General features: G+C 34.3%; 1 protein-coding gene across 1 annotated transcript; it reads left to right on the top strand.

Moving 5' to 3' along the window:
- The first annotated feature begins 2858 nt into the window (after positions 1 to 2858).
- On the top strand, positions 2859 to 4499 carry LOC108174717 (cellulose synthase-like protein G3). Its single transcript, XM_017336018.3, has 2 exons — positions 2859 to 3454; positions 4301 to 4499. The coding sequence occupies exons 1-2, from the start codon at positions 2864 to 2866 to the stop codon at positions 4469 to 4471; spliced, it is 762 nt and encodes a 253-aa protein (XP_017191507.3). The 5' UTR covers positions 2859 to 2863; the 3' UTR covers positions 4472 to 4499.
- Positions 4500 to 17706: the final 13207 nt, after the last annotated feature.

The following is a 17706-nucleotide window of genomic DNA, read 5'->3' on the forward strand; positions in this document are numbered from 1 at the left end:
TATACCCTGTCTGAAAGTTCTTTGTGCAAATAGAAACTTGAAACTGCAAAGCAAAGAAAACCACGGCTTAAGAATGAAACATCACTCAAAATTTATATTAAAAAAACTTAAACATATAAAAAGTTAAAAACTACCTATGGTGAAGAGTGCTAGCCCAATCCTCGATCCCTAAAACCAATCAGTAGATGAAAACCAAAGAAAAAATAACTGCAAACTAAGCAATAAACATAGGAAGCATCAAAACAAAGTAAATTTTGATTCTTTCATTAAAAAAAACAAAACTCTTGACAAATCAAACCTACAAAGAATTGATATTTGGATCCTCAAAACCCTAACTGATAATCAACAATTAGATAGCTAACTGAACAAAGTTGTTACACACATAGCAATTAAAAGAAGAACCTCTACACATGTATTATACTTGATCCCCATCTAAAATCATTAAACCCAGATAGTAAAATAATCAGAATTCGCTAGAAAAATCATAACCATTATCATATATGCGAAAAAGCAATAAAATTGAAATCCAAAATTAAAAAAATCGAAAAACCCTAGCTCGTAAATTCAAATTTTCATCTGGATAACATGCAATTCTAATAAAAATTAAAACTCTCCATCTGGGTTCCTTTGAATTCTACCCAACAATAATGAAATGCGAAATTAGGCATACCTATTAGCTGCTAAACCGCTTAGATTGTGGCTGTCGGTGTTGTCGGAAGGCTAAAGCTTTTCTGGGTTTAGAGGAGAGAAGACCTTTGAGACCAAGGAGATTCATATGAGATTTAAGTTTAAAACGAAAATAAGTTGTGAGATTGGGAGATGAGGCTAGGAGGGAGATGGGGAGAGCAGGAGGCAGGTAGAGAAAAAGTGGGTCGATAGTCTGAAACGGTGGGAAGCATCCAGAGAAAAGGAGGGTCGAGAGACTGAAACGGTGTGGGAAGGAAGAATCCAGAAATGAAGTAAAATACCAAAGACTAAAACAGGGCTAAAGACGGAATCACACTGTATATAATGATCACAGAAACAAAGAAGGGGCAAAAACAGAAGAACACTGGCGAATGAACAATAAAAAGGACACAAAGGGAATTAACCACAAAGTTAGGCGTTTAATATATATATAATTTGATATTATCTGGAAGTCAGGAGATGTAACCCTAAATTAACCAAAGAAAATGGTATTGAAGGTTCAGCCCTATGTGACTCATGCATTTTTGCGTACGAAAATGCATGTGTGGGTCATGTAAATAAGAGAACGAAGACCATATAATAATTTTTCAATTTAAAGTCAAGAGCTCACATTTTATCCTGACAATGTAGATTTTGGATAAACCTTTTTATTTACCAAAAAGGATTTTAAACCTGAATTTCTAGAGTATTCTTACCTATCACCGTAACGACTCTCACCACTGAGCTAAGTCTAATTTCTTAATTAAGTTTGAGTATAATTCGTTTAATATTGTTTTGATTTGCCCTCATGATTGATTAATTTAAGGGAAGAACGAACTAGTCGATTGATAGAGAAATGCTTTATTGTATGTGTATTGGTTTGGACAACAGTAAATCCCAACAATAATACAAGTACAGTAGATAGAGATTGGCGGATTACCATTTACCAAGTACCAAAAAAACGGAGTAGGATTATCTCCTCTCTTTTTTCCCTCACCTTCCCTCTCTTTCTATTTGAATGATCACGGTTAAGCCACGTTAACATCTTATATTAATGTTTTTATAATAAAAAAAATAAAATAGAGAATGTGAGATAAGGGAAGAGAATCCTGCTCCCAAAAAAACAACGAGATCTTTATTTACGGGCCCAGGACTAAAACCTTAATCATTTGTATGAAACCCTATAAACCTAATGCCATGCCTATAACCTAGAAGAGCTCCAAAATACAGGGAACCTCAAACTCAGGGCCGGCCCAGGCCCAGTGCAGGTAGGGCGACCGTCCAGGGTCCAAAAAAATTGGGGGCACCAAAATTATTCGGATGATATATTTAAATATGTTTTTATAAGAGTATAACTTTAAAAAAGGTTGGTTTAATGATAAAGGAATTTAACTAGAAGTGATGGTTTTGTAATTTGAAATTAATGAGAAGGTCTTGGGTTCAAGACACCACATGTGCTTATTTACTTTCCAATTTTTACAATTTTTTTTTTCATAAGAGTATAAATTTATAAAATTTGGTTAAATACTCAAGAAGTTTAATTAAAAGCAATGATTTTGTTGTTTAAAATTAACGAGAGGTCCTAAGTGAGAAATGCTATGTGCGTGTTTATTCTTTTCAATTTTAACTAATTTTTATTTGGTTGTTAATTTATTTTTAGTTACTAACTAGTAGCTATATGGGTTGCTATTTTTAAATATTCGTTCCAATTCAAGTCTAATATTCAACAAACAGTAATGCGTAGACCAAATTTTTAGAACAAATTTACAAATCATATGACGTGTCATCATAAGGTTTAATTTAGTACCCGTTCATTACTTATACATATCAATTAAAGACTCGAAAACATTATTATGTTTTTAGTCCCATATTGACAAGGTTAGTAAATAAGAAAAAAATCTCATGATTTATACAAAAACACTTTAAAAGTTCAGATGGAAAACAAAACTCATTTATCTACTTGTAAGCCAGGAGTTTTTTGGTTTCCTTCTCTTGATACAAAATAAATTAGTCTTTCTGTGTTTCAAAATTATTGAGTTTGAAATATTTTTCTAAATATAATTTTATCGATGTCTTTTATGTGAAAATAAATAATTTTTTTATGTGTAGTTAAGGGATATTTTTTAGCGTCGTCCCGGGCCTCAAAAATCTCTAGACCGGCCCTGCTCAAACTCAAAGAGTTTCCACTTGCACTACCATGTCCACCACAACACATGATGGTCTTCCGCCACTTCACACCCACAAATCCTCTCGTCGAACCACCGCGAACCGTGTATTTGTGGTGGTTCACTTTAGTGCCATCTTAGCCCTGCTCTATCGCCATACACTCTCCCTCCTTCACTCCACAACCCTCACCTCTTTCTTCATCACCCTCACCTTCCTCATCTCGGACACTCTTCTAGCTTTCATGTACACCACTACACAATCTGTTCGCATGAAACCAATTTATCGCACCGAATTCCCTGAAAACCTCAAAAGGGTTGTTCAAGAACCTGATTTTCCAGCTCTGGACGTGTTCATATGCACAGCTGATCCCTATAAGGAGCCACCAATGAACGTGGTGAACACGGCCTTATCGGTCATGGCTTATGATTATCCAACCGAGAAGGTGTCGGTGTATGTTTCAGACGATGGCGGCTCAGCTCTGACTCTCTTTGCTTTCATGGAGGCTGCCAAATTTGCAAGCCACTGGCTACCTTTCTGCAGGAACAACAACATAGTGGGACGCTGCCCGGAAGCTTATTTTGAAACGGATCATTCTCGGTCTCCTGAAGCTGAGAAGATAAAGGTAAAAAAATTCTAGTGATATATATCAATTTTCCGAAACTATTAGCTAAAAGTATGTCCAGCTACATTTCATACATACATACACACACACACATATATATATATATATATGACAATATTCTTTTAAGCTATAATGTTTAATTTTTAATCATCCCTAGACCATATATGGTGTCAGGGAAGATAACTTTGGATGGGACTGTATAAATTTCATTTAGCTACTTATCCAAACATAGCATAGGTAACTATTTGAAGAAGAGTCGAATAACTTTCTCTAAATTAAAGGGAGTGCTTCGAAAGCTATAGAAACCCAACACATTACGTACACACACACACACACACACACACACACACACATATATATATATATATATATATATATATATATATATATTCAGTAGGATAGCGACGAGGGGTGATATATATGTATAAGGTATATAGGGACAAAGACAAAAGAAGGGGTAATATATTTATGTGAGCTATACAGAAAATAAAACACGCATCAACTAATACGGAAGGAACGACTTGTTTGTCACCTTCTTTGTTCCCTATCCTTTTTCATATATAAACAACCAACACTGTTATACACGGGCAATGTAAAGTTCAAGATTACTTAGCCTTTTCTTGTATATTATGGCCACTTACATGTCTTATGTTTTATATTGATTTGTCATTTATATTTTAATTATAAATTCAAGTGAGAAAATAGGACAGGTGAGTACACATTTCAATACTTTTTCTTTTCCGGTTTGTGTAAATGGGTTAACTTTATGAATCGAAATTATCAATCCCACCACATTAAGAGCTAATTAATTAAGTAATTACATGTTCTTCTGAATCATGGCACAAGATTATGTACCAAGGCATGAAAGTGAAGGTAAACAATGTAATAGAGAGAGGCAAAGTCGACCAGGAATATCTAAATGGAGAACGGGAAATTCAAGCTTTTAGCAAATGGATGGATGGATTTGCACGGCAAGATCATCCCGCTGTCATTCAGGTATTTTTCTCGTTCAAGTGATATTGCACTTTATCCTCGTGATTAGAACATGCACTATTGTTGATAATTGCAAGTGTACAATATCGTCCAAGTAATATAGTGATAAGTAAAGTGTCGTTCAAACAAGGATCGGATTAACCTAAATTTACTATTGAGATTGACTTCAAACTAAACTTAAATAAAAGAAGGATTACGTTGACAAATTCAAATATGCAAAGAAACGAAACGAAAGTAAAAATAACAATTGATCGAACACGAAGTAAAAGTGAATGAAGTATAAAAGATTAATATATGGAAGCACTAGCACATCATGTTCCTCATTCTCAATCCCATCTAATCCCATTATTCATATTAACATCAAATTATTCCCATGTTGCTAGCAATTATCTCTTGATTCGTCAATATTTCCTGTTAGAATATACCAACCGTGTTTCTAACTATCTACCCATGTTATGTCTAGCCACAAATATAGATAACTGAAACCCTCTACGCGCAATGGATAATTACACGATACTACGCAAATCATAAACAATATGTCTACTCAATTATGTAATTCATGATAATTGTTATGAGAAGCAATCTATTAAACTCAACCTGTCAGTCACAATTTAGTTCTTCACACAAATAATAGCCAGTTATTTGATAACAACAAAGCACAATAACAATCACTCAACATGGAAAACAACTGAGATTAATATAAAATAACGAGAATTATATGTTCATGATAAGAGTACACCCTAGTCCTAGCAAAAGGACTTAGTTCATGATCAAACTAATGACAAACATGGATGAATTCGATGACATAAAAGAAACCCAAAACTCCAATTTTGTATTCGTGTGCGTGTATGCCCTGAAAATTTGTAACCTTCTCTCCTTGCGGCACACCCCAATTCGGCTCTCAATCCTCCTTTTTATATTTTCCACTAGTCTGCCTTTCTTTAAAATCCTCCACCTCTTCTTTTATTTCTACCTCAGCTTCCTTGGACTATCTTTCATAAGTCCATTCCATTGGGCCAACTAATTAAAGCTTTGACCGGTCCAACTCTCTTATTTTTCCAGCCGAAAATAATACCATGGTCTAACTTGGCAATCATCAAGTTTTCTTGTATTTAGGCGTTTAATCCCATCTCTTGTTTTCGAAACTGTAGTTCCTACAATACATACACAAAGTGCATTAAACTCAACAATTTAATACATGATCATGACTACATAATAGACAAAAAGGGTACAAAATATGTGTAGAATATCATCCTAACAAAACATAAAACAAAAATAAGAAATTGACTAAAACAAGTCTAACTAAGCCCACTTTCCCTGGCGAAACAATTTCACTGAGCATGTGCAACAAGCCTTTAAACCCATAGGTGTCCCTAGTCGGAGGAGTCGTGTCTTCTAAGGGTTTACCAGTTACGCTACCCACAAACGCTTTACTGAAAAGCAAAGGTGTTACAGTTATCACTTCCATCAATTAATGAAAACCAATGCATGCCAATCACACTTCCAAAACTAAAGTTATGCCCTTATAAGTCAATGCATCACGATGGAAAGTATGTAGCCAACATCCCAAGCACTCGGGCTTAAAAACAACCAGACTTGGCGTGTGTAGAAATTCGCCTCGACTCTAAGCCTCACTAGATATCACTCAATTTTCTCACATAACCTAAGCTTTCACTCTTAACAAGCATATGTGATGATTTTATGCAAAAGGAATCAATATATAATCACATATGATCAACATTGAAAAACAGCAATTTCTGAAAATAGATCTCATGAAAGAAATCGAATACTAAGAACATAGGTATCAACCTTCACCAAATAAGCTAGACTTCCTTATAAATCCGTTAGGTCTTTGAAATGGTTGTAATGTAAGGCTAGGCATTTGGGCTAAGAAAGAAAGGATAAGGAAAAACAAGAACTTGAGAAACACCAAGACTTCTTTGTATGTACGTAGAGAGAAAGATACAGAGGAATAAGAAAGAGGGTATCGCGCAGGGAAAAAGGAAGAAGAGGGAAGTGAGGGGAAGAAGGAGGGGGGGGTTAAAATATAGAATTTTGCGCGACATAGTCTTTGTCTCGCGAGGCTAAACAATCATCGTGCAAGTTTTTTAAAATTTCCTAGAAAAAAAAAACGCCTTAATTGAAATTTCAGACACTTGCGCGACAAATAAATATATTTCGTTGTGCAAATACACTTTGTGGGACGAAATATATGTATTCTTCGTGCAATATTCCCGTGTAAATTTAAAATAACTGTTAAATCGTGATTTTTTGTTTATAACCGTCGAAAATTTTTATCCCGTTACTTGATCTCTGAATGTTTGTTTTCTGCGATTTTTGGCATATGCGATCTAGAACCATATACAAACAAGTTTGATAGTTGGATCGTTGGAATTAGTTTCGTACAATACGTATCCCATAAAAAAGATAGATTCACTAACACTTAGGGTTTATTTATACTTTCATTAAGTATAACATAAGATTTTGTGGTATCCATTAGTGTAAATAATTGAAATTGAAGATCGAATTCATTCATTGTATTCATATAGGGTCAAAGAGTGTAGCTGTAAAAAAATCATCAAAATCGGAGTTAAAATAACCGTTAAATCGTGATTTTTCGTTTCTAACCATCAAAAAGTTTTGTACCGTTACTTGATCTCTGAATGTTTGTTTTCTGCAATTTTTGGCTATGCGATCTTGAACCATATACAAACAACTTTGATGGTTGGATCGTTGAAATTAGTTTCGTACAATGCGTATCCCATCAAAAAGATAGATTCACTAACACTTCGAGTTTATTTATACTTTCATTAAGTATAACATATGATTTTGTGGTATCCATTAGTTTAGTATATTTAAATTTATTTATTTTGTACGTATAACACTGAAGAAGTTGAATGGTATGTATATTTAAGCCGATCCAATGGTCACCAATTTTTTAAATTTAATTTAATATATATATATATATATATATATATATATATATATATATATATATATAATTTTTAGGGGTATAAAATTGTTAAATTAATATATATAATTATTATAATAATTTCTTTTAGGGTTATAAAATTATTAAATTAATATTTTGCTTGTCGTGTCGGGTTATCAGGTCATGTTAGGAATTGCCAGGCCTGGCTTGCGTGACCAAAAATTGTTATGTGTCATGCAATTATGTTTTTAAATGGTTTTTTTAAATTTTTTTATTTTGTTTACAATTTATTATAAAATACAAACATACCAAATTTATTTACAAAGTAATTCACATATAAAATAGGAATCATTCATACCATTTTTTCCATGACTCTATATAATGCTTTAACCATTTCATGTGTTTTACAAAAAAAAGTTACAAATATATTGCCTTAATCTTCATCCGAACTATAATAACTTTCACTTTCGTCACTATCATCATTTTCAGTGTCCCATTCCTTATCATCGATAGGTATGTCACCATCGTCGTTTGTGAGCACTGGACCATCGTATCATGGAATATTATCGAGGTCAATTGTTATTGATTGAATCGGTATTTCGATTGAAGATACTCATTCTATCTGAAATGGTTCTTGGATAAGATTAGTATATCGGAGATTTTCTGCACCACTTTCCATCGAAGATTCAAAACGTTGGTCTGCAACATTGTCGATGTCGTCGTCAATACGGTCTTGTTCTAGTATAGCATACACGTTCCTATGATCCATCTTTTGAACAACTTTCCAACCCCTCTTGGCTTTAGGATCATCTAGATACACAATTTGTTTTGCCATGGTTGCTAAGATGTAAGGGTCGTCACCGTACCAAGTTTTGGTAGTGTTCACTGATAGTAATCCATGATCTCTTTTCACACTTCCATGCATATTTGGGTTTGTATCAAACCATCGACACTTAAATAGGATCACTTGGCACCGGTCTTTGTAAAGCAATTGCACGACACTTGTTAGTTTACCATATAATTCAATGTCTGTACTTTCGCCTCCCTCGGGGACATGAACACCACTGTTTTGCGTACACAACTTGTCATCTCGTGCACGCGCTAAGAAATTGACGCCGTTGACATGGCAACCCGAGTACAATTCAACACGAATTGGTTCGAACGCCAAGTTATATAACTCTTCAGTGTACGTGGGGGAATTCGATGTTTTCAGTTGATTCACTTAATATTAGACAACATTTAAATTTTTTAGTTTAAGCAACTTAATGAAGGAAATTTTGTGAAAAACATGTTCATTTAAGCAACATCTATAGCATGCAATTAACAAATTAAAGGCGGAATCATGCTTGTATGCACTTAAAAACAAAACATTAACCATGAAATTCAAAGCCTAGTAGTTGGGTGAACCAAGACTCAACTCAAAACAAAGTGAGTTGAGAAATTATACCTTTGTAGATTCCTCTTTGCATAAGCAAAGGCTAATCACCCAAAGAGAGGGCCTTCATTCCTTGCATCTTAGATCTATGGATTTGGATGGATGAAATGGTTCTCCAAGTTCCCAACATTGAGAACCTCTAAGTCTCTTCACCAAGGTTAGATTGGAGAAGAAATGAGTGACCTTGGAGTAGTAGGATTGCTAGCTAAACCCTCCAAGGAGGCCGGCCACTTTAGAGAGAAATGAGAGCTTATGTTCTCATCCTTTCCCCAAAAGAAAACCCTAAATGAATTTTGGCTATAAAATCATATTTATACCTTAATTCATTGGAGTGGCAAACTTGTGAATAAGTCCAAAACTCACTCCATCTCTAAATGGCCGGCCTTAGGGTATTATTGGGCTAATTGGGCCTTTGTGAATCATTATTCATTAAGTTGTCATACAACTTAAGTCAATGAGCTTGACGTTCGAAGCCCATTGGGCCTTAAGGTCCAAAACTATCCCGAGGTCTTTAACGAATCTCCACCTTACACGGTGTATGATCCATTAGGTTCCTTTTAGCGAAGCAGTGGGTGATTAAAACCATTTCAAATCGATTGTGAATTGAAACTTACTTTCAATTCTCCCTTTAGTGATTATACACGTTTAGGGCTTCCACAAACCATGAGTGACACCTAGCAGTATGTCATGGTTACCCAAGCTAATCAGAAGAGGTGGAGAACCTACTCAGTTTAGGATTACAATGCAATACGGTCTTTCTCTAATACAATACTCTTGATCACATTGTTTAGATTGATAGTTTATTCATGTCTACTATCCAATGTGATTCATTTACTTATATGATTACCTTGAATGTGATTTGGAATGACTTCCTAAATCTCATTCATACTCTGGCCAGAGATTATTAATCATATCATAGAGTATTCTCCCTCAAACAGTTTAAAGGTTAGAGATCCCTTGTTGCACATTCACTTGCCTCCATGGCTAAGTGGCTTAACCCCAACTATGCCGTGGACACCCGCGAATGGAGTGACTTTGACATAATCAAAGATCAAGGACCTAACCACAAGACAACTATGATGCCTCAAATCAAAGGACTACTTTGCATTATCCCAACCATGAGTTCTCATGTGACATGAGTATGAGAACTCTTCGTTGATCGTGTTCAGTGGACTCATTCGCTATTAAGCACCTACATGCTTGTCTTGGTGTCAATCACACCAATGACTCGATACCAGTCACTCTCCATGAGAGAAGACACAGCACGTACTGATCTTAACGGACTGTCAATGCCCAATTGGCAATCCTATGTTCAGGAACGTTTAAGATATGTATATGAAAGAGAATGGTCTCATAACTCTAACTTGTTTAAATTACATTCTCCTAATTACATATTCCTTGGACTTATCATTTAAGCATATAACATTTATATGAGACGGCTTAAAACAATAATCTTTGCCCTTGATATTAAACTAGATTAGTTTAACATGTGAAATGTCCGTAAAGTATCATCACATGATTGGTTTTAGGGCACATTTCCAACAATCTCCCACTTGCACTAGAGCCAATCAGCTTAGTCATTAGTGATGATATCTCTTCTTTAGTCATTTCAAAAATGGCTAAGTAGCAGGCCTAGACAATGGATATCTATATGTTATCCATAGAAGTAACCTTGAGAATAACGACGTCACCATTATACATGATTCTCAATCATGTGGTTCAGTCTCTCATTTGAGTTCGGATCGTGATGAGACCTTTATTCCCTGGCTTGAGCTATCGCCCCATTAGTGTCGTAGTGTCGGTACACTAGAGACACTTTCTGGTTGGAACCGAATAGAGAGTTCATAAATGAACTTTCCCATCCAAACAACATTGTTGTAAGCTTCTATATGGCAATATATTTTGCATTCATAATGGAACACACTAAAGTCATTACTTTTAATGTTTCCATCCAAATATCTCTTTAGTCATAATAAAGAGGTATCTGATTATCTCTTCATTCATAATGAAGAAACATCCAATGATGGATTAGATTCATAATCTAATACATTTACGCTTCCTTTACGTTACTCTAATTCTTCCTCATTCTTTGAGGAATCTATCCTTTAGTATTTCTTAAATACTTAAGAACTCACTTGACAGTTGCCATGGTTCTGATCCTGGGCTTGCATGGATATTGTCTTGTACCGATCTAGGTACAATTCATATCAATGTTTTTCATACAATATGAAATATGTAAATCACCTTTCTGCGTATGCATAAAGGATTCTATTTATGCATTATGTTTCTTTAGGAGTCAAAATGGTACGTTTGAGAAGAGCTACCTCCTAGTCTTACTAGAGTTGTTCTTCTGATTGAAGTTTATCATCATATGAGAAACTTTCTAGCATATTTTGTCTATCATTAGGGATTGATATAATCCAATTATATCTTGAAATCTATTATTGTAGATTTCCATCCCATGTATATAGACTATGTCTCCCATATCCATTCTATCGTTATAGAATGTTTAAAGTCATAACTTTAACGAAGAAGTATTATTTTCATTTCCAAAATTAATATATCATATATATATATATATATATATATATATATATATATATTCAATTTTAGGAATATGATTAACTCCCACTAATCTTTTGTAAACTTAGTAAACAAAAGATTAATTTACATCTTTATGAGAAATCAATTGATTTGATCTTTCTCTCATAAGATGCTTATAACTCCCACTAGCTTGCTAAGATCCATGATTGTTGGATCTCTACAACTTACATGTCTTGTGATTCATAGTTTTAGACATATATTATCAAGACTATCTTAATAATGGTTTCGGAAACCCATATTATGTCCAAACATTGAATCACCATTTAGTTGTAGCTAGCAATCTTCGAATTAATTGAAACTAAGACTACGTCAAAGATGGTTTCTTCAAAGTCAACCATTCTCTTTGATTGTAGTCACCTTAAGCTACCAATTAGCTATAAAGGTTTCATTATTTCGGGTCAAATGGTACTTTACCATTTCCTTGAGTATAAGTCGTATATACACTCAATGTAGTCATAAGGATTTTCATTCTTATTTCTTTCGAATTAAAAGGTGTAACTCTATGACATAGTCATAAAGTTCAAACCATTCAACTGAGATGGTTTATAAATCCTTCTCGACTACCTTGGAGCTTGTGGTGTAGGAACTAGGATGTTATATTTGTTGATTATCATCTTGTCTCTCAAAGAACCCATTCTTTGAGTTCTATCTCTTGTTCATTTGCGCTATATTAGGCAAATCCTAGTGTAGGATTACAATGAACTACCCAACAAACAACATTTGTTAGTTGGTTTATAGAAGTGATATCCAAATGTTAATTTAAGGATACCCACAAGATAATTTTAAACAAATATTGCTTATTAGCACACAACCCCAAATCTTAACATGATTAAGATTTGTCTTTCTTTCCAACTACATCCTATGGAGTCATGAAAATTTTTGAAAATCTTCTAATTGACAATTATATTGTCTTAGAAGTATATATCCTATATATGGGTAATTGATAATATCCAACGAACTAAATCTTATTCAAGTTCGTTCTTCTCTTAATGGAGAAATCCATTATCTTATGATACTTCTTTCCTTGATATCTTTCAAGAAAACTGTTCTAAAGTGTTATCTTTCCTTGGATCAAATCTAAGGAGGCAAATACTTTAGACGTCTTACTCATCAACTTACATTTCTTGAATTCTTTGAAACCTTTTGCAAAGTATTTGGACTTATGTTTATTCAAAATAAACTATAGTCCAACCGAGAGCGATCTTCGGTGAATGTCATACAACATGAGTAGTATTATGTTGTGGACAAGTGCCACTAACATCTAAGTGGATTAACCTCAACAACTTTGTGATTCTTTCTTCTTTCCAAAAGAATAAAGATTCGAACATTTCGCCTCTATACAATTTTAATAAGAAGGTATTGGATCCGGATCTAACGATCCAAAGCATCCATCTATGACCAACTCGTATTTTATGTTTTTGAGGTATCACAACTCAGTTGAGATTAGTCACTACCTTGCAACCTTTTGGGTTTTAAGCATCGTTATATTCTAAATAGTTAACACTACCATATCATCTCTACTATAGAGACAATCAATTAGATTACAATAATCTAATCATTCCTTAATAAAGAACAATGTTTTGTCAAACAAAACATTCATCCATCCCTTATAGTGATGGAATTAAGTTCCTTAAAATTAGAATGTAAAGACAATCTTTGGTTTTTCCAATTTCTTTGGTAGTTCATATGGGGAAGTAAGTACCATCTACTTTCGCAGAGATTTACATTTGATTCACGTTCCAAATGTGAAGTACTTTCTTTTCTCTCATTAATCTTCTACTTTTTATTAGCCACACTTTTACAACGATTGTAAAACATAGTTACTAATACGGAATCAAGCATTCAAGTAGAAGAACCAACTGTTTTGAACTTTTCAAGAACAATTTACAACACCTTCGAAAGGTGTGTTCTTGACACTTGCAAGACATTTCTTGCAAATACCCTTTCCAATGTCCATCCTTTCATAAAGAAAGTTTGTTCCCTTGGAGTTTATTTCGCTTTCTTCATTTGACTTCTCCTTTTGACTACAATAGTCATGGTCCCTAAACTCCCACTATCTCTCTTGAAACTTATTTCAATTGTGTTATACACATCAAATGATTTGGAAAGTGTGTGGTTATTGTTCACTATATAGTTTACAATAAACTTAGTGAACCATTTGGATAGGGACACAAAGGTGAAGTCCTTGCCTAGTTTCCGTTTCTAGAAGTGGTTTAACACTTCAACACTCAATGATTCAAAATCATCATAAGTCCATGTTGATGGACTATTTTTGTCAACCAACCATTATGTTCTAAACATAATTACAAACTTTCAAGAGTTGTTCAAGGCAACTCTCATTTCTTCATACAACAATTTGTAAGTGAAGAATCATGGCACATAAAGTGTCCATGCCCTTGTGCTTTCTTCTCAAGTTCTTTGTTCATTTAACAAAGAAACAAGCACTAGTGTTTGCATTAGCTAAGGGTTGTTCAAAGCAACTCTTATTTCTTCATACAACGATTTGTAAGTGAAGAACTATGACATTAAAAGTGTTGTCCTCTTTATGATAGACTTATCTAACATGTTCTTCCAATGATACATTATCAATAGGAAGAGTGTAAGGATTAGACTACTTATGTACATATACAATCCATTTAAGACAATCTTTGGGATTGTGGTACCAAGTCCGGAAACTAAAGCATTTGGCTTTTCTTTGTCAAGTTTTGGATAGCGTTTGCAAATATATTGGTAAATAAATACATAACGAATATAAATTGATTGATTTTAAGCCATTTGATCCAGGTCTTTAAATCAAATAGCACCACCCACTATTTTTGGCAAATTCCATATCCCTCATCGGAATTCGAGAGTTTTGGAGGAAACTCTTAGTACGGTATGGGAGACTCATCATTACCAAGCCCACTTCAGAATTATATCATTTTGGTTAGCAACAATAATGATGAGAGGATAACTCTTAGCCATTTACAACTTTTGTAATTACCCATCTGTTTTGGCCTCTAGAGAATGATTGCCTCAGAATTATATCATTTTGGCACCATTGCACTTAGTTAAGTCATTCCCACCATGCAAGTTCGGGTAGGGGTTCAAGAACAACCTCACAATGATATAATGTTGGCTATTCTCGTTGCCTACCTTTCACAACATCAAATATGCATATAGACTCCTCCTGAGTGTAAGCACGCACTTTGTACGCCCCCATGATAGGGTGAAGCCGGTGTACGAGTCACAAACCATCGGAGCCTACCACGGTGGAAGGCCACGAAAGAGTGTTCAAAGCACTCTCACGCTTCTCAACTTAATAATGGTTTGGTTGAGGGTTTTTAGGTCTCATCACATATAAATATTCATTTTAATCTTTATTAAAACAATTTTGGCCCTATTACAACTATTGGTCCATTTGATTGAATTTAGTTGTATATAATACTCCCACTATGCTTATAAAATGGTTTTTAAAGCAAGAGTATATGATACTATTAACATAAACTTTACATTCATTTGATGGACTATATAGTTGCCTTAGGGTCTTAGGATGACTATGAACCTTTGTTTAGATTCAACACGAGCCTAGTGTTGAATCTCGGTCTAGGGATGGTGATTGATTTTAGTTACGCGTTTAATCACATTAAGGCGTGTTGTCTTAGGGGCGTTGGACCCTCTACTCCATTTTCATGCATATCAAATAATACAAGAAAGGAGTACTTCAAAGTAAAGATGAGCTTATGCTCTTTACAACATTTGAATAAAACAAATTACTTTAAAGTAAAGAAGAGCTTATGCTCTTTTACAACATTTGATCAAATCAAATTACAACCAAAATCTAATTTACACATTCCCATGGTTCAAACAAATTTGAAACGGCCTTTCACATAGCTCAATTATCGTAGGCTTAGGTTCATAATCACCTTTTAATTAATTAACACTTTAACTAATTAAATTGAATGCAACATTTTCATTTGGTTTTTGTATCCATTGAATTGATTTAAATGGAGCTAAATGAAATGAAAATCCAATTCTCATTTAAAGAGACAAAACCATTTTGTTCTCAACCTAATTTGGGCTAAAATGCAATAACCTCAACTTTTTGGGTTATGTTGCAAAACTTAAACTTTTGAGCTCATTTTGTAAAAAAACAAAAGTCCACTACTTCATGTAATTACAACTAGAACCCAAAAATTTCAACAAATTCAAAAACTTCATTAAAGGAACAAAACAATTTGTCCTTTAATGATTTTGGGCCTTTACGTAAATACGTAAACTTTTGGGTCAAACTACAAATTACACAAAAGTACCAAAACTTTATGTAATTGCATAAAAGCCCCCAAAACACCCCACTTGTAGGGTGGCAGGTTTTGGAGAGAAGGGAGTGATGTGTGTGTTGATTTGTAGTTTTAGACATAAAGTCATGCAAGTGGTGTGTGTGAAAGGGAATTAATCCTTACACACCCACCAATATTTCTTACACCTTTCTAAATAAATATCTAACACAATTAAACATTTGAAAAGCACAAAACAAAAACTTTATGAAATAAATCAAAACTTTGAATCAAAACACCAAACTTTTTGTTCTTGGCAAAAATGTCAAGAACAATGAAGAACACTCATGAAAAACTTATAAAATTTCCATGAACATTTTTCACCCAAAAACATCCCAAAACCATTCAAACTTAAGGGAAATAACATATAACCAAACTAGGGTACATAGGGGTTCCAAAAGTCACTTGAAAACACTTTTAACAAGTCAAGCATGAACCAAAAAATCCATCCTTTGGATTTGGCCGAATTTTCCCAAAAACATGGCACCAAATTTTAGCTCCAATATTCATGCTCATATGAACTACATCTACAACATTTGAGATGGCAAATTTTCCAACAAAATTTACATTCAAAGAAACAAAAATAAAGCTTGTAACATATTACAACATTTAAATCAAAGACTATGAACTACAAAACCCCAAAGGATTCACCAACTACTAGACCTAGGCTCTGATACCACTTGAAGGAAATTTTGTGAAAAACATGTTCATTTAAGCAACATATATAGCATGCAATTAACAAATTAAAGGCGGAATCATGCTTGTATGCACTTAAAAACAAAACATTAACCATGAAATTCAAAGCCTAGTAGTTGGGTGAACCAAGACTCAACTCAAAACAAAGTGAGTTGAGAAATTATACCTTTGTAGATTCCTCTTTGCATAAGCAAAGGCTAATCACCCAAAGAGAGGGCCTTCATTCCTTGCATCTTAGATCTATGGATTTGGATGGATGAAATGGTTCTCCAAGTTCCCAAAATTGAGAACCTCTAAGTCTCTTCACCAAGGTTAGATTGGAGAAGAAATGAGTGACCTTGGAGTAGTAGGATTGCTAGCTAAACCCTCCAAGGAGGCCAGCCACTTTAGAGAGAAAGGAGAGCTTATGTTCTCATCCTTTCCCCAAAAGAAAACCCTAAATGAATTTTGGCTATAAAGTCATATTTATACCTTAATTAATTGGAGTGGCAAACTTGTGAATAAGTCCAAAACTCACTCCATCTCTAAATGGCCGGCCTTAGGGTATTATTGGGCTAATTGGGCCTTTGTGAATCATTATTCATTAAGTTGTCATACAACTTAAGTCAATGGGCTTGACGTTTGAAGCCCATTGGGCCTTAAGGTCCAAAACTATCCCGAGGTCTTTAACGAACTTATTCGTTTGATTAATTAACATATTAATTAATCCTTGCCATAAATAATTAAACCATTTAATTATTCTTACTCATCTCCATTGTTTCTTCAATCTCCACCTTACACGGTGTACGATTCATTAGGTTCCTTTTAGCGAGGCAGTGGGCGATTAAAACCATTTCAAATCGATTGTGAATTGAAACTTACTTTCAATTCTCCCTTTAGTGATTATACACGTTTAGGGCTTCCACAAACCATGAGTAACACCTAGCAGTATGTCATGGTTACCCAAGCTAATCAGAAGAGGTGGAGAACCTATTCAGTTTAGGATTACAATGCAATACGGTCTTTCTCTAATACAATACTCTTGATCACATTGTTTGGATTGATAGTTTATTCATGTCTACTATCCAATGTGATTTGGAATGACTTCCTAAATCTCATTTATACTCTGGCCAGAGATTCTTAATCATATCATTGAGTATTCTCCCTCAAACGGTTTGAAGGTTAGACATCCCTTGTTGCACATTCACTTGCCTCCATGGCTAACTGGCTTAACCCCAACTATGCCGTGGACACCCGCGAATGGAGTGACTTTGACATAATCAAAGATCAAGGACCT

The sequence above is a fragment of the Malus domestica genome, chromosome 14 (assembly GCF_042453785.1).
Source record: "Malus domestica chromosome 14, GDT2T_hap1".
NCBI classification, from domain to species: Eukaryota; Viridiplantae; Streptophyta; class Magnoliopsida; order Rosales; family Rosaceae; genus Malus; species Malus domestica.

Excerpts from the sequence above, each read along its gene's own strand:
- LOC108174717 (XM_017336018.3), top strand. The coding sequence starts at position 2,864 with ATGTCCACCACAACACATGATGGTCTTCCGCCACTTCACACCCACAAA. Across the intron at positions 3,455-4,300 it reads CTGAAGCTGAGAAGATAAAG|ATTATGTACCAAGGCATGAA; the intron begins GTAAAAAAATTC and ends TCATGGCACAAG.